The sequence below is a fragment of the Lissotriton vulgaris genome, chromosome 10, assembly GCF_964263255.1.
Source record: "Lissotriton vulgaris chromosome 10, aLisVul1.2, whole genome shotgun sequence".
Lineage (NCBI taxonomy): Eukaryota > Metazoa > Chordata > Amphibia > Caudata > Salamandridae > Lissotriton > Lissotriton vulgaris.
In genome coordinates, this window is record NC_141698.1 from 546,262,770 (window position 1) to 546,285,195 (window position 22,426).

General features: G+C 44.2%; 1 protein-coding gene across 2 annotated transcripts in view; it reads right to left on the reverse strand.

Moving 5' to 3' along the window:
• LOC147688502 (coronin-7-like) overlaps nucleotides 1–22,426 on the reverse strand; it is a 1,252,182-nt gene that overhangs the window by 198,886 nt on the left and 1,030,870 nt on the right. The window contains exons 26-28 of one of the 2 annotated variants that reach the window (XM_086941394.1): nucleotides 22,060–22,151; nucleotides 21,490–21,576; nucleotides 17,774–20,437 (exon numbers count right to left, since the gene is read on the reverse strand). In XM_086941394.1, coding sequence (XP_086797520.1) covers nucleotides 20,432–20,437; nucleotides 21,490–21,576; nucleotides 22,060–22,151 — 185 coding nt within the window. In that variant the 3' untranslated portion in view covers nucleotides 17,774–20,431. Of the gene's footprint in view, nucleotides 1–17,773; nucleotides 20,438–21,489; nucleotides 21,577–22,059; nucleotides 22,152–22,426 lie in introns of those variants that run through there. The other variant, XM_086941395.1, reaches the window with a different exon arrangement.

Sequence of the window (22,426 nt, forward strand, 5' to 3'; positions counted from 1 at the left end):
ATCAATAAAACACCGCCAGATCATGATATTGGCAGGAAATGGATTGTCCTCTAGTAGGATGTACTATTTTTCAGAATTGCCCATGTATAAACATGCTAGGTTTGGGGCAAAAGTACAGCCCATCGAAGTGCCTTGTTTCTGATGGTATAGTTGATACTGGAACTGGAAAAAATTATCTTTTAATACAAGGGTGTCACAATCAATTATGAAACTAATAGGGGTCAGTGAAGACCAATCCTCCAATTGGAGGATTTGCACGATCACCTCTAGAGTAGTGTCTGGGGGGCTGTTGGTGTATAAGTCCTCAACATTTACGGGTGACCAGTAAAAAGATGGAGGTATTGTCACTGATTGTCTCCAGTAAATTCAGAAGATCCTTGGTATCTCTCAAAAAGGATGGGTTCTTTGCTACTAAAGGCTGTAGAAAGTGGCCACAAAACATGTCTATTGGTGAATCCGGAAACACCTTGCCCGAATAGGAATACTTGCTCACTGAAAGGAGAAGTCCTCCCACCACAGCATGAACTTAGGGTAGGTTGGACGTAAATTGCAAGCATTGACAGCTGTAAGTAAACAAGAACACCACTATTCCTGCACCTCTGATTGTGACCACGTTGCACCGACACGACAGGATCAATGTTGCGTTAATCCTGTCTTTCGTTTGGTATATTGCCTAGGATAATCGGACCGCACGTGAGCGTTTGTTCAGGCTGGGGCAACTGGGCCTCTTTAGATTCTAGTGTTTGGGTAAGTCCAATATGAGGCTTTTTCATCGACACTATTAGATCCCCTATCATGGACGCAAGTGCTATGGGTGTCATGTGAGAATGGGATACCTTTGTGTGGGTTCACTGTGGGTGCTTAAATCCTGCATTGTTAAGTCATTTAAGTCACAAATGTGTGCATGAGAGTATATAACGGCTTATATTGATAATCCCACTCAATTTAGGACACCCCAACTTGGATACACGTATGACAGGGAAGACACCTGATGAGTGCTATTGATCATACCCTTGACACTTAAAACACAGTACAATGTTATATTTTTTCTATATACTTTTCTTTCCTTCTCCACAGTTTTTTACCCTGAAGGTATACTACATCTCTTTGTGTGATATTGATAGGGTATGGTTATATACACTTGCACTAACCACCCCTCTGTGAGTAGATAAAGATAAGTGGTCCTGAAGAAATGCCATGATCGCATAGACAGTAATAGGCATGAAACATGTAGACCTACATCCTTACTTCGAACATGCAAGAGTGGACCATTACATCCACATCTCGCAATAATTGAAGGTTTTTAACCATAACATAGGAACCCAACGATTAAATTAGTTTTATTGGGCTCCTATAGTTATTTGTACAGCACATTCGCTCCACTCTACTCACCACTTACACACGCCCTTCTCATCGCACCCCAGACTCACCATCGGCAAAAAAGAATTCCAGAAAAAAAAAACCCTGCAGGGCCCAACGTGGAGCAGCCCTGTGATCAAGCATGACATCTCTTGGGGTGTGTGGGGGCCAGTGCTCCTATATGGAGCACTCCCCTCTAGATTTTTTGGTTAAAATCTCCTTTTCTCTCTAGGAACTGCATACCTCGTGTTGAATGAGTATCTGATTGGGACACGTATGCTGGACCTTTTGTTGCTCGCGGTCCCCTCTCTTTGTGTTTAATTGTAGCTCATAAAGACTCACCATCCAGGTTGGCGGCAGTCTATCATCATTTGTGGCCACAGTGGGAGGATATCCCTTCCAGCTAGGTTTGTACTTTGACCGTTACTTCTGTTTTTTAGAACCAAAGATTCTTTGATTGTGATATATAAAGTAAGAGGCACTCTACGAATTTTGGGCCGAAGAGGGCTTTTTTAGGTCGCCTGCTTAGATATTCAGTAAAGCAGGCACGCTACAAAGAGCATGCATCTAGACTGGGACATCATACAATCGTGCACAGGCCCCCTGTGGCCCATCTTTCATCAACAACTTGTGCTTGATAGAACCTTGCATGCCTGGAGGTAAGCTAGTCTTCGTCAGCTCCGAGTAACCACCAAAAGAGGCACAGAGAAGATGAAATACAAGAAAAAAAGTATATTTCCAAAGGAATCATTTTCAGATTATCACGTTAGGAAGAAACATTCAAAAAGATTAGACATTAGAGGTGTGGTATAGATCAATGTAGGACATCAATTCCCATCATAACGTGCCCCCTAAGTAGTCCCAACATTACAAGCCATGACCGTGCATTCTCCAAACTGCTCACAGCGGGAGTAATACATGAATTGGAAAACCTAGAAGCTGTAGCACAAGCAGAGGTAGTCATCTCACGTAGCATGCCTGCATGGGAGTGCTCAGGATAATAGAGTGAGTGGGTATATAACTAATCATTGTATCTCTTAACAGCTGCCAAGATGCAGAACAAACCTAAAGAGCAATGCGTTAGGCTGCAGTTTCTGACAATATTTACCATGAGTGTGATATGGAGAGCGTCTATGCATGGGCCAGTGCGACCCCGAGGCACATGTAGGCAGCTGCTTCATGGCACAACCACAAAATACCAGGCCTCATGACTGCAACAAATGGTCTCCCCAATTGTGTTACAGCTAGTTAGGATGAGCGCCCAAAGAGAAATATATCAATTTTCCTATGGCTCTGAAAAGGGTTGCACCAGAGCTACACACAGGGGCAAAAGGAGGATGAGCAGGGAAGACCATATTTTGTACCAGTATGATGCAACAGAAAGAACTGCAAAGGCAGAACGCATGGTGTATATGCATGCCATAAACCCTGCACATGGACAATCTATAAATAAAAGGGAGACCAGCACCACTTTCAGGACTTACAGTAACTTTCAAACAACTCAAATGTGACAATGTCCCACAAGAATAAAATAAAACTGTGACTAAGAACCTAAGCGGTGAACATGATGTAATAAGGTCTGCGTCTCTGTGTCCCAAATCATCATTGCCAAAATAAATCTGGCAGAAAAACTAAGACATCAAAGACTTCTGAAACTTACCTGAGAGTGTTTCATCCACCTGCCCTTCGAGTCCACAAAGCAGATTCCCAGGACAGAGCCTGTGACAGCTCTGAGATAAATGAACACAGCAGCCGGATACAAGGTAATGACCCTTTCATTACACTGAATATGTCATTTTAGCCTTCCCTTGGGGAGCGATTTGGGCCCGGACACAAAGCATGGTTCTAACATTTGAATAGTGCTTACAACCCCAATGTGGGATGCTACAACACTTACCACCAAGGGTAGCGTGCTATACCATAGTAAGGGGTGTGTGGTTGGAAGAATGCTGCCTTAGGGACTGATTTAGAGTTTGGTTGACAGGTTACTCGATCACAACATTAGGGATATCTTGTCAATTATTATAAGAGCATTATGTCCTATGGCACTTGTAATAAGGTGGCTGGATATTAGTCATGTTGTGATGGAGTAAGCGGTTTGCCAAGGTCTAAATCAGGCGCTCAGTTTCGTGCCTACGAGGGAAATGTTTTTGGTAGTGTGTGAATGACCAGGGAGATGTACTTATCTTGGGATGATGCGCTTAGCAGTGTGATAGATGAGGGCATGAGACATAGACGCCTAGTTCATGGTTTGCAGTATGCTGACCCTGTGAATGACCTGTATTATAAGTCCAAATGTATAAGCTGACTGTGGCATGATGTCACCCACCCTTAGATCTTATGGATATGAGGGAGACAGTGAGGGATGCGAAACACAGAGATCCGCCACACTGGACTGGGTACAATCATTCTTTGTAAGGTTAATCATAATTTCTTCTGAGCTATAAGACTTTATTTATGTTTATATTGTTTGAAAGGTTTTATATAGCACGAACATAACCAATCAGGGTATCAGAGCACTGTACCCAAACCAAGCGAGATACACAGGAGATGATAAAGAATAAGTCAGGTCAAGGGAGGTAAACAGCAGTATAAAATGCATTGTAGAACATTACAAACAGTGCAGTAAACAAGAAGTACAGTACGTTTGGGTGGCTTCAGGATTATTATTGCAAGTAGCTATTCAAGAGCAACCCTTTGACTTTTATTTTTAATGTGGCGATCAAGCGGTTAGTTTTGATTTTGGGAGGAGGAGAGATTGATATTCTCGGAGCAAGACCAGAGAAGGATCGCTTGTAAGTTCTCTTTTCGTTTATTTTTTGAGACTTTACCAGTACTTTATTAGAACTTCTTAGGGCTCAATTCAAACCAGATAGTTCAAGTTTTTTGCCAGATAGACTGGAGTGTTATAGTGCAGCCCTTTGTGTATCAGGGACTGGATGCTAGCTGCATGTCGTCAGGAGGCAGGAACGGTTTGATTTTCCTTAAAGTATTGAGTTGGTGATTGACTCCTCTAGTTGTTGCATTGATGTGGTCTTGCATGCTCAGGTGTTTGTCCAGCATTATGCCTAATGATCTGGTGGAATCCACAACATGTGGAGTGCAATTGAAGGCATCTAGTTGCTTGAGCCAATCTTGAATGGGGGTAGGATGATTGTGGGGAAATCAGGAGGAATTCTGTCTTGAGGGTATTTAGCATAAGGTGAGTGTGAGTTAGCCAATGTTGCGTTTTCACAAGAGCAGAGGTTAGCAGAGGTTACAGTTTTGAGTAGCTCAGCATCATCTGGTAGAATAAAGGAATTCCACAATGCCTGATTTTTTGGCGCATGAACCATGGAGCCAGAAAGAGGGGAACTCACCACAGGGGCGAGGCAATGAACTGGGCCAGGCAAAATCTATTTGGTGAGGTGTGTTGGTATTCTTGTTCGATCTTTCTTGTCTTTTCGATGACGTTGCAGAAAAATATTCGCTGCTAGGGGTTGTCATTGAGTGTAGAGCGTTGATTAGTTGAGTGATTAGCTTGTTGTTTGATAATTTCGAACAATTCTTTCAGACTGTTTTTGGCGTGGTCGAGCTGACCTGAATTGAGCAGTTTGGGCACTATGAATACGTTTGTTATAGGTGTTTCTTATCATCCTCAGCTGCTTGAGGTTTGTTATGGAGGGAGAGTTTCTCCATTAACGCTCTGCCAACCTCAGATTGTCTTTCACCATTACGGCAGCAGTTGAACCAGAGTTTTGATGGTTTTCTGGGTATTCTGGGTTCACAAGTGGCCAGAAGTGTGCAACAGATCTCTTTAGCTGTCATATGCCAGTCCAGTTTGTATCAAGAGATTAGTTATAGTGGACTGGCATATTACATTCAATCAGAAGGGCGACATCAGGACTGCATAGTTGCTCAAGGCCTGTCAGATCTCTTTGGATTACAATGGAGGGCGGAGGCCGTCCTCAGGGAACGAGTTGACTGATTTATGACGTTACAACGCATACATTCACAACGTATACCATTACAACAAAACTTTTACAACGCATGCCATTACAACGCAGCTGCTATTACAACGCATGACAATAAAACGTAAGTATGGGTAAGTATTTTTTTAATTAATGGGAATGTAATAGTAGTGTAAGTGTTGGATAGTGTAGGGATTAAAATTACTATTCTAGCTCCAGGGGGGTGTAATAGTAGGGTAAGTGTTGGATAGTGTAGGGGTTAAAATTACTAAATTTAATTAAATACTTACCCATGATTACGTTATAATGGCATGCATTGTAATAGCAGCTGCGTTGTAATGGCATGCGTTGTAATGGATCCTGCGTTGTAAAAGTTTTGTTGTAATGGTAGTGCGTTGTTTTAGTTGCGTTGTAATGGCTGTTTCCCGAGTTGACTATTGGATGCATGAAAACCGAAAGATGCAGAGTTTTTAAACAAACTTTGGATTGATTCGCTGCTGTATTTTCAAGAAAATAAGGGGATGGTTGACTCAGCTGTAGTTATCTGGGATGCCATTAAGACAGTACTCAGGGATAAGGCGCAGAATGTCTTGGCATGAAAAAAGTTCATGGAGGTGGTGGAGACAGAGGGCCTGGAGCATCAGATTACAGCCCTTGAGGGTTCTCCGGGAGCTTAAACTGACCCCCACCCTTGCGTTCCCTTGAAGTACTCCAGACAGAATACAGAGACCTGGTGAGGGGGAAGGTCCACAGGCAACACAGCATTGTCTTTATGATGCAGGGGACAAGGCGGGCAAGTTGCTTGCCTGGCTCAGTAAACGAGACATGGCGTCCTGCAAGATACACAGCATCACAGATGAGATGGGGAACCCCCACTTAACTGATCTAGCCATTGCAGAGGCCTTTGTGGGTTACTATGCCTCATTCTATAAGGCCCGCCCGTTGGCAGATGTCCTCCGTATAGCTGAATACCTGGCGATGGTGGATCTGCCGGTGCTGCCTTTGGACGACCTCATTGCACTTGATGATGATATCACCCTGGAGGAGGTTAAGGCCGCCATTACAAAAGTGAAAGCTGGAAAGATACTGGGGCCGAATGGCCTCCCGGCAGAGTTCTTTAAAAGATACTTAGGTTTGCTGGCCCACTATATACTTAAGCTCTTTAACCGCTTCCATGCCTCGAATGGCCCCCGGCTGTCTGACGTCACGTGGGGCGTGACCGGAGGACGGCCGGGGGCCATTCGAACCGCGCACGCGTGGAATTCTCCACCACTGCAGGGGAATTCCGGCCGCAGCGAAGCAGTTAAGGAGGCGAGATACCGTGGTGTGTTACCACCAGGTCTACAATGTGCAACCTTTGTTGTGATTCATAAGCACTGTAAGCCTGAGAATAACTGTGGCTTCTATCGCCCCATCTCTCTTTTAAATATTGAGATGAAAGTGCTGGCCATCATTCTAGCCTCGAGACTCTTGATGCTGATTGTCCTGCTTATTTAAGGGGGACCAGTCGGGGTTCATGCCAGACAGGTCTACCAGAGTCAATCTTCAGCGCCTCAATAATTGGATGTCAGAGGTTGCTCAAAGAGGGGATCCCCAAGTCTTTTCAGGATTCGGTGCAAAAAAGGCATTCAATGCCGTACATTGGCCATTTCTCCACCATATACTCAGTAAATTTGGTTTTGGGCCCTGCTTTAGGCAATGAATCTCACTGCTGTATCAGGCTCCTACAGCAGTGGTCTGAGTGAATGGGGTTCTCTTGTCAGCGTTTTCATTAGAGCGAGGCATCCGGACAGGGTTGCCCCCTGTCCTCCTTGTTGTTTGCCCTCACTATCAAACCCTTAGCGGCCATGATTCGCTCCCTCTCAAACATTCGGGGTCAGTTTCAGCTACAGCTATGGAGGAGGAAAGAAATCTCTCTTTATGCTGATGGCATTTTACGTTACGTCACTGAACTCAAGACTATCATTCCTACGATCCTTCACGCTTTTGAGTCCCATGAGGCTCATTAAGGCTCTCACATCAAATGGAACAAGTCGATGCTCTGTCAGCGCTATAGTCCTTTGGACTCCATAGGGCTTCCTCAGATGCTCCTGGCGGTGACTGAAGGCTTTCAGTATCTGGGCATATATGTGATGCCTCACAAGGAGAGCTTTTTCCAGAAATTTGGGGAGAGTGACACAGACTTTCCAGTATGACGTGGAGAGGTGGTGTACATTGCTCCTCCCCCTGTTGGGGAGGGACAGCCATTTTCAAAATTATTACGCTCCAAAAACTATTGCACACCATGCAGACTAGCTGCTACCAGCGGCTATGTTTGTTAAACTGGAGAGTGACCTGCGCTCCCTACTGAGGTGTGAATCCCAATATAGCTCTCTCCATGCTTCAGTGTAACCCTAATGGGAGTGGTCGCCTTCCCAGACATCAGGGCTTATTTTTGGGCAGCACACATGGTAGATGTGAATGACTGGGTGTTCGCCCCGCAAGAGCATTCTACCTACAGAATGAAATGTGCACAATTTGATATTCACTCATATCTCCACTTCTTGTACGGGGGAAGGGCGTCCAACAATTGCTTCCAGACACTGGTGGTGATGGAGGTCTGGGGGAGGGCCACTGACCGCATAGACTGGGAAGGAAGGTTGACATGAGCGACGCCGCTTTGAGAGGGTAAGTGGTTGAATGAGATTGGAAAACTTAGGGGATTTGGAGCTTGGGAGTTGCTGGGGATCTACCGCATAGGAGATCTCTGGAAAGGGGGGGGGAGCACTGGTGCCGCTTGCGTCTCTTCAGCACAATTACTCCATGCATTGCAATAAATTCCTAAAATATGCCCAGCTGAGGCACGCCTGACAGGCAGAGGGCTTAGAAATTCTGGATCTACCTGAATTTGCCCCACTGGAGGGAAGGCTGTTACTTGAAGAGTTCTATCCAAAGTCTATCTCCCTCACATATAAAATGCTGAATAACCACATGCCGGATAAAGCAGCCAAATTGAGGGAAAAGTGGTGTCTGGAGGTGGGACACCTGCACAATGTAGACTGGGAGCTGACCCTGATGCATCAGACAGAGGTGGCAATAAAATCCCACCTGCGCCTGATACAGCTCAAAGTCCTCCATCGGGCTATAACAGGGACCGCTTACACCGTACAGGAAGGGTGGCCTTCCTGGACTGTCGTCCATGTGGGGGAGAAAGGGGCTCATATATTCAAAATCTCTGGAGTTGCCCGGCCATTCTGATGTATTGGTCACAGGTAGTAAGGGAACGTGGATGGATGGTGGGCGAAACCAATCTTCTTAATCCCAAATACGTCCAGTTTAGTGGCTCAGGGTATGTGGACATCTCCAGGGCACAACTCCTTTTCTGTAACTTGTGGCTAGTGGTTACCGAGTGAGACGTGGCCCGTTCTTGGGTGACACCTGAAGCCCGACACTGTAGGAATGGAAGAGAGGGATGAACCTACATATGGCAGCCAAGAGGGTCACGCACAAGACCAGGTGCTGCCTGTGCACATTTCATAAGGATGGGGGGGAGGGGGAGTGGGGAAGTTGAGATTTTACAACATACAGCTCCCATCAGGAGCTGTGACTCCCTAGACTTAAATTGTTGCATTATATGTAGGGGCGCTGCTATTACCTTTATTGTAATTCATCCTATCCAAGGAAATGGCATGTTGTTGCTTGCTTTATTTGAATGGGTGGGTGTGGGTGTGTGCATGCCTCCTTCAAGGTTTAATTACTGCTGGTTGCCTGTTTACTGCATCATATATGAAACAAAGAAAACCAAATAAAGACATTTAAAAAAAAAAAGAATGCATACTTGAAGTAGTGAGTTGTAGCTCTTCAATAAGTGAGGAGGAGGAGGACTATGTGCCTCTGGAACAGATTGTTTAACTGTGATTTACTTTATCTCGTTGGACAGGGTTGGTTACCATCAGCCATGTGTAGGTTGGCAGTAGATTCAAGTTCTGTCTGTTTAGACCAGTAGTCTAGGGTATAACTCAGAAACAGCCAGGTGTATACCTCTCAATCTGACTTTCATGTGGTCCTGGAGACTTTGAATTTTGCTTGGCAAGAAGTTGCAGATTTTTGGTGCTTGGACTGAAAATGTGATATCTCCAACAGATTTTTTAGGGCTCGACCTCTGCCAATGCGCTTGCGCATTGCAGATGTCGAGACATATTGGGGCTTACCGAGAGCTTAACCATTGAGGCGATTTGATGCTGTGCTCGTTAAAAAGGCCGTGCACGCATCAAATCCACCAGCCTCCCTCCCACAGGCATCTCAAGCTTCCCCCAGCGTGCCCTCAGCCTCAGGCCGGCATTTCTCCCCCCCTAATTATTCACTGCACGGCCTGCCGGCACATCAAAGGCTGCCCTTCTTCCCTTGTAATTATTTACTTCACTTTTCACGGCCGCCAGGCCGTGACTCGCATTTCTCCTCCCCCAGCAAATGATTTCGACAGTAGCCCCGGTTTCTCGTCCCAAACTCCTCATTGTTTAACTTTATAACTCAAGAGTGGTGCTACGGGCGCAGTTATGGTTCAGAAATGCCACAACGAAAATGCATTTTATTAAATGTTCAAATACTTAACTAGGCAGAGAAGGGGGTAGCTAGCAACTGTATTTTTATGTTTTGACGTGTAATTGTTATCTGTTAAAGTAGGACAAACCTTATGTTCAGATACCTGTAGGGTTAACAGATAACTAAATGACACACTTTTTTCCGTCCTGTGCTTTCTTCTTGCAAATCATTATATTCTGGTACATTAGCCCAGTTGTTTTAGCATCGAGTGTTCAGCTCAATGAGCCGTCCTCCTGGCTTATTCATTCATTGCTTGTAGCTTTACCTTTGAATGATTACTCGTGCGTTACAATCATCAGAATGCAAACAATTGACGTGACGAGCTGAACTACCCAGTCAGTGCTAACATAGCACATCTTGTTTGTTTTGTTTTGAGGTGGGGCTCCACACACGTATATCTATCCTAAGGAAAAATCGATGGTCTGAGATGTTATCAATAAATGCGACTTTTCTAAGCATGTTCGTTTTTGCTGCAACTTGTGTCCAGAGAACACGAGTAATAAAAACTGATGTAGTACTCTTTCTTCTGGAATGTACATAGATTTACCAGTTTTCGGTGATTCACAAAACGCAATGTGAATGGTAAACTATGCACTACTTACTCCCTGTCACCCATGTTTAAGCATTGTTTAAACAATCCCCTGGAGTGCTCGTGACTGAATTATACAAAGACACCCTTTATTTCTTTTTGAATACATTCTATTCATATTTGTGCACAGACACACAAGCTCCCTTGCACACGGACCAAAAAACATACCTGCGCACAGACATAACGGACACACAAGCACCCTTGCACACGGACCAACAAACATACATGCGCACAGACACACAAGCTCCCTTTCACACCGACTAACAACCATACATGCGCACAGACACAACAGACACACAGGCACCCTTGCACACGAACCCAAAACATACAGGCACACATGGCAGGGCATTCATTTGCTATTTGGTGCCACATTTAAAATTACTTTTGTGTCCATTTTTCTTCTTTCTTTCACTTCCCATCCATCTCCGACTTTTCCTTTTATTTAGTGAGTGCGCTCTTTTAGCTGTAAACATTGGGGCTGTTTGGCAGTTTAATTGTCGTTTTATTTGCGGAGTTTGGCTTCCTCTGAAGGGCTGTTTGCTTGCTCTGTGGACAGGCACTTTTGTGACAGCCCCATGTAAAGGAAGCCCTAACTTACATACTGATGTCAAAATCTTTTTTTCTTCCGATGGGGGACGATGCCTTTCACTTCCTCCAGGCCCCCACCCACTCCCTCTCCCCCCAACCCCCCGTTCCTTTCAGACTTTTCTTTCTTAAACACTCCTGTCTGGCTTCTCCTTCCTGTTCATGCTACTGAAGTTCAGACGCGGGATTGGAAGTTTTCTTTGCGTATTTGCATAAATGTGTTTTCAATTGGCTGCTGACTCCTGAAAACATGTTGTGGAACTTCAAATGCCGGTGTGTCTTTTGTCTTTGTGTTTGTGTTACAGCTTACTGTGTGCGTGTTTCAGTTGGCTCAGGATTTCAGCCTGATCCAGTGAGTGAAATCTGGAATTGTGGGCACGTGAAATTCTGAGGCCAAAATCAGTTGGTTACATTTACGACTTTTTCCAGGTTATTAGTGTTTTGTTTGTTTACGTTGTTTTCCACAGCATCACCACATCACTTTGGGACACCACTACATCACTCAGGGACTCCACCACATCACTCAGGGACTCCACCACATCACTCAGGGACACCGCCACATCACTCAGGGACACCGCCACATCACTCAGGGACACCACCACATCACTCAGGGACACCCCACCACATCACTCAGGAACACCACCACATCACTCTGATACACCACCACATCACTCTGGGACACCACCACATCACTCTGTTACACCACCACATCACTCAGGGACACCATCACATCACTCAGGAACACCACCACATCACTCAGGGGCACCACCACATCACTCAGGGACACCACCAAATCACTCAGGGGCACCACTCAGGGGAACCACCACATCACTCAGCACCACTCAGCGCCACCACAGCACCACTCAGCACCACCACAGCATCACTCAGCACCACCACAGCATCACTCAGCACCACCACAGCATCACTCGGCGCCACCCCAGCATCACTCAGCGCTACCCCAGCATCACTCAGCGCTACCCCAGCATCACTCAGCGCCACCACATTATCACTCAGCACCACCACATTATCACTCAGCACCACCACAGCACCACTCAGCACCACCACAGCATCACTCAGCACCACCACAGCATCACTCAGCACCACCACAGCATCACTCAGCATCACCACAGCACCACTCAGCGCCACCACAGCATCACGCAGCATCACTCAGCATCACCACAGCATCACTCAGCACCACCACAGCATCACTCAGCACCACCACAGCATCACTCAGCACAACCACAGCATCACTCAGCATCACCACAGCATCACTCAGCACCACCACAGCATCACTCAGCACCACCACAGCATCACTCAGCACCACCACAGCACCATCCCAGCACCACCCCAGTATCACTCAGCACCACCCCAGTATCACTCAGCACCACCCCAGTATCACTCAGCACCACCACAGCATCATTCAGCACCACCACAGCACCACTCAGCACCACCACAATATCACTCAGCACCACCACAGCATCGCTCAGCGCCACCACAGCATCACTCAGCGCAACCACAGCATCACTCAGAGCAACCACAGCATCACTCAGGCAACCACAGCATCCCTCAGCGTAACCACAGCATCACTCAGCACCACTACAGCATCACTGGTTCAAATATGTTCTTTCAATGTTTCAAGCTGTTTTCAAGCTTTCACGTTTTATTACAAATCACAAAAAGATGTTAATATTTCACTTCTGTTCTTGGATTTTAGTCACAATAAAAAACACTGAACATAATCTTCACAAAAGTTATTTACAAAAGTTTAAGCTATTGCCATTACAAATTAAGTAAATTCTTTAAGTATTCATTATTTAAAAAAATTAAAAGCCATTGTTATTTGTAATATCAATACATCTAAGTCACGTAAATACAAAACATGTTGCATTACAAATGCTATAGGTGTCACATTTGCGAAAGTTAAAACTATTGGCATTGTAAATGACAAAGCTATTAATTTAGCTATTTTAAAAAATAACACATAAATAAAAATAAAAAAATGTATAAGACCAATAGCTCAAACTTTCCTAATGTGAGCCCTATTGCATTTCCAATGCTTGTTTTGTTAGGGTGTATAATGATCTGAGGTGCTAATCTGGAGCTTAGTGACCTATTTTGTGAGTGCTGTTTAAAGTTCAACAATAGGTATAGTGATGGGAGGCTCTCTGCCTTGAACAGGGATCACCTTGCGGCTATAGGTAGACAGTGAAGGCACTGTAAGGCTGGTGTTGTGTGTTCTCTGGATTGTAGGCACAGAAGACTTTTTCTGCGGTATTCTGGATTCTTTGTAGTTTGTGTATCAAGAAGCAACGGGCTCCTAGTAACAGGCTGTAAGCTTAGTCAACTTTGGAGATCAGTAAGGGTAGCTTGATGTTTTATGGTAACAATGGTGAGGGAAGATGCATCTCAGTGATTTCCTAGTACAGAAAGTGCCTTTAATGATTCTCTTGACAGGTGGGATTATGTCTGAGCCCATGATTACCCCAGGTTCCTTGCTCTGCTTGACAAGACTAGCAGGGCATCACGTTCTGAGGACAATATGGTTGTAGGTTGGTGCTTGTGCCACTGTCCGCAAATCAAAATCTAATTTTGTACTGTTGAGTGTCAGATGGTTGTACATCATCCACATCTCTTAGGAGCAGGAGGGTTTTCTACCTTTGCTGTACTGCAGTCCACCTAGTGTTCAGTCCCAGAGTGCTATACTATATATGGGTTTGAAGATGCATTTTAAAAGCTTGCAATGCCATACGCTGTCTTCAGCTCTATATGTATTACTTTGTGTAAGGACATGCATTACTATATTCCATTTGAATTCCACATGTGCAATACACAGTCTGCAGCTCTACATTGATTAAGCGGTGTGGGGACATGCAATTCTGTACTCCTTGTTGGGTTTGAATACATGGTTTCATGGATCTGAATAAGTTGTTCGAGGTCGTGTATGATATTCCTCGAAATTGCACTTGTTCTGTGTTATATATGCCCATATACAGTCCTGTAAAACAGATGCAATTTACTGTCCCTCAGTGATTCACTTTTTTTGATGTGCATGGTCCAACAGTGCTAGATTATTTTTGTCGCACATTTACATGTAACGCTCTACTCCGGGTGCGATGTATCCTCCTGCACTACTACACTCGGTTAGCAGTGGCGTCGTGTTGTACTACATCAGCAGTGGACATTTTGATAAACCTTTATCCTAATTACAGTATTTGGATCTGCAGCTCCATAATATGTCTGCGATGAATTGCAGTGATATACTTGGCAGTGCTTTACTGCAAAGAATAGTCCTGCAGCACTACCAGCCTCCATTGTATTACTGCAGTGTTAGATTCAATCAGTCGTGAGTGGCTTTGAAGTTGTTTCTTAAGTCAGACCACAAACTTGGGCAGTGTACCATTGGCAGTGTGGCTTTACAGCACTTTCACAGATGAACCACTATACAGTTCTACCCATAGAGTACTCTGGCTGAGTAGAGACAGCAGTGCATTGCTCAGTCTTCAGGGAGAGGCATACTGGTTGGCTGATGCATTACACTGATGATGCTGAAGGCCAAATTATAATCTCTTGAAGCTTTGCTTTACAAGATTACGTGGAAGGGAGCATCAGTTTATCCGTGGAAGCATGCATCAGTTTGTCCGTGGAAGCGTGCATCAATTTGTCTGTGGAAGTGTGCATCAGTTCATCCTCTGAACACAATCAATCACTAGATTAAACAAAAAAAAATAATTGGGATCCCCATCTGAATTTGTTCTGGGTGAAAAAAGGATTCAAGGTATAAAGGTTTAGGTTAGGTAAGACACTGCCCTGTGAACAAGTGACTCCGTTTGCCGGCACCATTCTTGACACCCAGATGGAGATATGGATTAAGATCTGTTTAAGCATGTTCAGTCTTCCCTTTTCTCAAGTTGGCCTCCATAGAAGGCAAGGAGGCTCTTAATTATAGTGCATGAGCCAGATTTACCACATTCTGGTATGCATGCGAGACATGGTCTGGACTATACTTTATAGACTGGATGGGGTAGATCTGTCTTCCTTATGGTGTAATACAAAAGGATTACATTCCTACTGATGTATGGACTGAGAAAGAATGAAGTAATAGTAAAAGTGATATATTTTCCTACTAGTGAAGACTTTTCTAAGTCCTACAATATTATACATACAGACTGTGTTGCTCCAACTAATTCACAACCCCCAAGGACTACTTTTCACGCTAAATATCCAGAGTAAAAGTAATTTCGGGAGCACCTTGGCTTCCAGACTTAAGACAGCTTTAAATCTTAAGAAACTGGGGCGACCTAATAAAACAGTGCCTGATATATAGTATGCATTTAAGCAGATGCAGGGAATAAACTTTTTTAATGATGGCTCAGTATGCTAAAGACTGTGAAATGGCTTGGTGGTACGAACACATCCTCTGCAGATATCTTTGCGCAACCTGCAGAAAAAGGTACAAATCTGGGCAAGGGCGAACTAGGCTTTCCAAGGTTGATAAACGTGTAATTCAGATAACAACAGTAACTGTTATTTACAGCTCCACAACAAGGCACAATCTGTGCTACAAAGTGCTGTTTAAAACAAGTTATTACTGGGCTGCTCAAACCATACAAATATTGGATGGTGAGTGACTACTGAGGGGAGAGTATTAATTTCAAACTCTACTGAGGTAGTATTGTGCCTATTAGCACAATGGGAATGGAGGTAAAAGAGAGGATGACTTAGTGGAACCATGGTTTGGATGGTTAAAAGGCCTTTATTTTCAATTATAAGCCTCTTTCTTTTCTTCTTCTGCTTCAAACTTTCTATCTCACTTTATGGGTCAAAGACAGGACTAACTGAAAAGCAAAAGGTAGCTGGACCTAGCAGGCATCAGTTCATCAGTTCTATACTGCTAAAGAACCTCCTATATGGACATGATCTCTCCATCTCGAAAGCAGCCAATGTTGTTGTTTTGGATGGTTGTGTGACAGGGGCATGCATGGCTGAACACGCATGCCTCTACAATGTCTTCCTGACCACAAATGTATCTAAACCACGCATTCCTTTACCAAGCATGCCTTTACCACACAATTTTGTGGTAAAGGCATGATTGGTAAAGGGATATGCGTGGTAAAGATTACCACTACCACAACCCCTCTCCCTGCCCTAAGCCCTAAAGTCCCATCCCCCTACCTTGCCCCTGCCCTGTGGCCTAAAAAGACTCTGCCCTACCCTAAAAACTACCCCTTTCCCTGCCCTAAGGCCTAAAACCCTGCCCCGATCAAAAACTACCCCGACCCCAACTACTCGCCTTGAGCCCGAAAACGTACCCTTGCGCCGTCATTAAAACTACCCCTACTCCTTCAACTGCCCTAAGGCCTAAAACCTGGCCACCCCCATTAAATAAACTACCCTGACCCCCCTGTCCTGAACCGACCCCACCACTAAAAACTCCCCCTCCCTGCCCTTAAAACTACCCCAAACCCCTTGCATCGCCCTGAGCCCTAAAACCCTGCCCCTTCCAAAAACTACCCTGCCCCCCCTTCCCTGAGCCCTAAAACCCACCCCACCCCTAAAATCGATCCCCCAAAACCAGGCCCCAGCCCCACTTACCTGTCCACATCCGAAGTTTCCTGTTCTGATGCTTCCTCTTCTTCTCCCTGCCCTTCTGAACAATAGACCACTATCTGCCTTAACCACGCATATGCTTGGTTAAGGCAGATGCGTGGTTCAGGCAAGCGTGCTTACGCTTGCGGGAAAATGGCACGCGTGGCTGAGCCCGCGTTGTAAAGGCTATTTCCCGTTTTGGACACCCTGGCATAACGAAGGGGAATGGATCCAAACATGGAGTCATATTTATTTGTCTGAGGTTTTACCAGATCAGACCAGTTTGGGTGCTGAAGCACTGTACGATGAGACACAACTGAAGTCGCAGACTTAGATTCTACATCTTTGAGGTCTTAGATAATTAAACGATGCTGCTGCTGCCTACTTGCCCTCTCAAAGCACAAAAGAAGTAACTTTTTTAATAAAGGAGAAATTGATCTAGATACCTCTCTAGGTCATCTCACATCTTCCCATTACTTGTGTAGCAGCAGCCTTGCCCATACCTAGCTCACTGTTTGAAAACATTTCTTACCTCTCCATTCGTATTTGTATTTTTATCTGCCATGGATTAAGCAGAGCAACTGAGGTGGTACCCAGAGAATGCACAAAGTGGAGTAGAACCAGACAAGTGAAGTCTACTTGTATATATAGTGTATAGCGTACCCCCTTCTATTATCATGATAGTTTTCGGTAAGGGGTAATGGGAAAGAGATGGATTTCACTAGGCATTTTTGAGTTTCATAATGAAATATGTATCAATGTGTTCCAATCAAAGGGTTCACTTACAATGCGCTGCATCAGGAATTTTCTACATATCCAAGTTTACATACTAAAATATGTGTCCATCATCTTAAATGCATGTCTTAGTAGTTGATTTCTCTTTGGCTTTGCAGTTTTTCATATAAAAATAATAAGAAAGCAAATGAGAAACAGACATTGATAATTAATGCAAATGAGAAACAGACATTGATAATTAATGCAAATGAGAAACAGACATTGATGATTAATGCAAATGAATACCAGACATTGACGATTCATGCAAACTGAGAAACAGATATTGATGATTAGCAAGAAGATTGACACTGACTAATGAACCATTAATTCCGCGTTGCTATTTCGCATATCAATTTTCTATCAATTTTATTTTCATTTCCTTCAGGTTTCAAAGAATTGCGAATACAGCTACTACCAGGCATGTTTTCAGCTAAATGAATGAATACTGCATAGAAGTAAACTGCAAATGAAATAGCTAACTGGACAATGAGTGTGGTCAAGAAGTACTCACCCACCCTTAACAATACATATGTATACACAATTGAGAGAATGGATTCAGAGATCACAGGTCCACCAAAACCTGATGGAAATCGTTAAAATACACCAAAAGCATTAAGAAAGTGACAACAACATTTCAGTGTATAGCTGTAATCTCCCAAGTAAATGAAGCTTGTTAAACACTTGAGTATTTCATGACAAAGTTGAAAGATAGACATAAAATGGTTGCATCCTGGGGCGTCGAACTAAAAACGGCAATTTGTAAATTGAAGGCAGTGAGTCCTCTTTGTTGCAGTATTAATAAGAACATTCTGAGGAGTTTAAACAATGTGGCAATAAATGATTTTCAGCTGGAGAAGGCCCATAGCGTGGATGACTTACTCTGCTAACATGTAAATGCTCGAATCTACTGCAGTCTAAGAACACTGAGCTAAATCGTAACACTGCACGTTTGCTTCAGTTTGAGAAATTCCTCATCTTGCACCACTGAAATGTTTTGTAATTCGATGTACTTGGATGGGGAATACCAAAGTCTATTTATTTGAAAGAGGATCTTTTTTGCAAGTAAAAAAGGAAAGAGAGAAAGAGAATGACAGATGTGTGTTTGTGTGTTGTGGCAGAAGGTGCCGGGCACTAAAAACCTTTAGCATGTTCAGCAAAGGTGCAGCTTTGATGAGTTTCGTTCTAGTGATCCCTGTTCTCCTTCCCCTATACCCCAGCAGACCCCAGACACGAAGATACCCCTCTGCGGGATCCCAACCCCCTGTCTAAGAGGCCGGTGAACCCCATGAACGAGTGTGTGGGACACTCATAGAAAGTGGGCAGAAGTCGGGAGGAGAGTGAACACCAGTATGTATAAGGGAGTCCTCCTCTTAGGACTCCAGCTCCACTGGTGCAGAAAACATTGGTATGATGGAGCCCCAGGGGCGACAGCAGGTCTCCCTAATCCTAAGGAGGCCGGTGGGGCACTTGGCAGTAATAGAAAGTAATGAGTGCACATTACATTTAGATCAGTCCCTAATAGCCCTTTGAGGAAACGCATCATCATAGGGTTCCGCAATGTAGTGGTGGCACATAGAGGTGCCAGTGGGAGCGGCCAGCAGCACTGGTTGGCAAGCTGCTCAGGAGTAAGCTCCCCCTGATGTTTTAATGGAGCTTTTGGTCGAAGGATCGGTGCTGGGTAACTGATGCCTGGTCTCTCACAGCGTAACGAAAAAAGAGAAGGGCAAGGCTGGAAATACAGAACAAGCAGCTGAGTTTGGGGGTGTAGCCGCTAGACTGGGGTTAATACGTAAGGTGCAGCCATACTTACTCACATAAGAGGATGACATTAGAGATTTTTTCAGCAACCCCCAGCAGCCATAAAATAAAGGGAGGTTATTCTGACAGGGAGCATTTGGCAACAGGTTCTTGAGATTTGTTGACTATATTCCATCTGATGAGTCAGTGGTGCTCAAGAGAGTTGAGGACATGGAATGTGACAAAGAGGTTCAGAGGGAGGTAGTTGAAGGTTGAGGGTGAAACCTCAACCACTGTGCATTTTGATGAACCTTAATGCCCCTCTCTCCCTATCTCGGTGGGGAGAGCTAATGGTTTGTATTTGGAATTAGTATTTAAAACAAACACTAAATATATTTGAAGTGTAGATACAACAGAGTTTTTGGAACTCAAATGGCTTTTCCTGTTATATTACAAAATAGTTCAGAATGCCCAATGACCCTCATTGTATTTTGCACAAAATCAAAAACAGTAAAAAAAAATGTGTGAAATGTGACAAACATTTTGAAAAAGATAAAATCATAATAAAAAACCATGAGAACGGACAGATATGAAAGGCTCATGTTTAAAAAAAAAGGAAAACAGTAAAGTAATGCAGAATTAAAAAAGGAGTAAACAGGAGTCTCTTCGATAAATAAAAAAAGGAAGGGAGGTACAATAGGGCGAGGTCACTACCAATAACACCCAAAAAATCAGATTAAAATAAAATTATAATGCAATGGTAATGCAAAACTAATATTATAATTAAAAACAAATAAGGACCCCAAATTAATTATCCTGAGATTAATCTCCTGCAATTAATCTTAAACTATTTTATGTCCCACATTTAATCCCCTGGAACCTAAAATCTGTATAGTTGTAGCAATGGCGCCTAATAAAATGTATTTTCCCTTCCACTAAAGCTGCCTACTAAGCATGAAGATTAATAAAAAAGAGAATGTTCATATACCTAAGTGTGGTTATTAACATATATTTTCCTATTAAACCAGCTTCATAAATGTCTTCCTGGGCTGGAAATTCAAAGGTCAATGAAACCCTGAGCTATACAGGCAAAAGGTGATTTTCCTGAACTTTTTTTCCTACGTAAATAATGTGCAGTAGAATGCAAGGCAGCGTTACATTGATGGGGGAGGGTCACTCCCCTGGTCTGAGGATTAGATTTCAGGATTGTCCAAGGGAAGGAGGGAATAGGAGAGTCCGGTCCAGTGGGCGTGGAACTGTCCATCTGTGTCTAGTCCTAGGAAGGAAGAACATAAAGGGATTACACCCTGAGTGAAAAATAAGCCATGTATAATTTTTTTGAATAGTATTTGACACATGTTCTAGTTTTAGGGAGCTCCCAGTAAACATCAGGCACCATCAGTATCCACCATCTTTATTATTCTTCACCTTTCCACAACATTTTAGTATTTTTTACTTACTCAACACTATTCACCTCTCGACATCCTCCATCAACCCTCAACGACTTCTCCCCCAAGCCATCCACCCAGCTGTATCTCAGTCCCATCTCAGCATTGTCCCTCCCTCCAGGAACCTTTTCCTTTCCATCGTGTCAGGGTCTTTCACCCCGACTCTCTGCACCATCTACCCCATTATTATCTTCCATGTGCCCAGAGTGTCTGCAACCCGTCTCAGCACCCTCCTCCCAGTCAGTGTTCTACCCTTGATGTTTGATGTTTTGGGGTTTTTATATAGCGCACTGTCACTCCAGGGAGCATCCTGGCGTTGCGACTTCATTGCTAGTAGATTATCAGATGTTTTAACTGAATTATAGATGTTGTATGTAGTTTAAACAAGAGATTTGCACGTTGATTCGGCTAATCCATAAATCCAAGTTTTTAGGGATTTTTTGAAGATCTGTTCTAATGTAATTAAGCGAAGGTGAGCAGGGAGTGTGTTCCAGGCTTTAGCTCCTAGAACTGCCAGTGATTTTCCGCCTTTGGTGGCAAGTCTGAACTTGGGGACAGTCATCAAATTGGCCGTGGCTGACCTGAGTTCTCTAGTGGGGTGGTATCTGTGAAATTTGTTGGACAGATATTTTGGGCCGCGCTTGTGAAAACATCTAAATGTAATCACGAGGATTTTGAATAGTATACGTTTCTGGATGGGAAGCCAGTGCAGCATGTCTAAGGCGGCTGACGCTGTTTAGGTTTAGGTTTTGTTTAGGTTCCTCCATTACCCTGAATGTCCTCCACCCACTTAGTATTGTTCACCCGCAGAGCCCCGCCTCTTTCTATCCGTTGACACCATGGCTACCTCCAAACCCTTAGTGCACACGCGGTCTCTTACCCACTCATCTTCATCAACTCCCTCAAAGGCTTCCTGCGGCAGAGGGTCATCTCGATTCCCAAGCTTTGCCACCATGGCGCTGAGGAGCTGAAAAGAGACACAAGACACTTGATCTTAGCGCTTACCTGTTGAGGTTTTGGACCTCGAGCAGCACATTCAGTAGTAGAGCTCTAGAAACCCTATGTCAGAAAAGAGAGCCAGCTCAACTGGAGGTTCTGGAAGAGGCGATTCTTTATTTTGGACCCAGGACCTGATCTGACTGTTCTGACTGTGACACTCTGAGGAGTGGAGAAACTTGCAAAGACTGCAATCAATGTGGAGCGCCGGAGTCTTATTTGACAGCTAAGTGACTAGGCAAGAACCGAGGTATTCATGAAAGTCTTGCTCGTTTACATATGTTTAGTTAACCCATCCTGCAACTGAAGTCTTTGTCTAAGCCAATATTCCCTCAACAGGGCACAGCGGTATTGCCATTTATCTGTGGAGTTTGTGTGGAGCCAAGAGACAATAAGAAGGTGTGACTGGAGGAAACCAGCTCAGGAGCTCAAATGTGGCAGTTGGATCACTCACCTCTTCTTTCTTTTGTTCATCTGATTTTTCCTCCAGGTAGTAGGATGACGGAAGGTATTTCCTGACCGGTACCTCTTTAGGAGCTTCACTGACTAAGAAAGGAAACGTAAGATTCAGCAAGATGCTAGATCTGCAAGTCAAGAATAATGGAACATCCCAAACCCTCTAAGGGCAGCCATGAAAGGACACCCTTCCCAAAGGTACCTGCTTTCAGCCCTCCGGTAAGGCAGTTTGTATCAGAAGATGTGGGTGGGTAGGTGGATGGGTGGAGTGTGTGCGGGGCGTTTTCTATAGAGCAGGACCTTTAAAATACAACCTCCTTACACATGGTTCCATAACTAACCAGGCCAGCCCATTACCACCACTG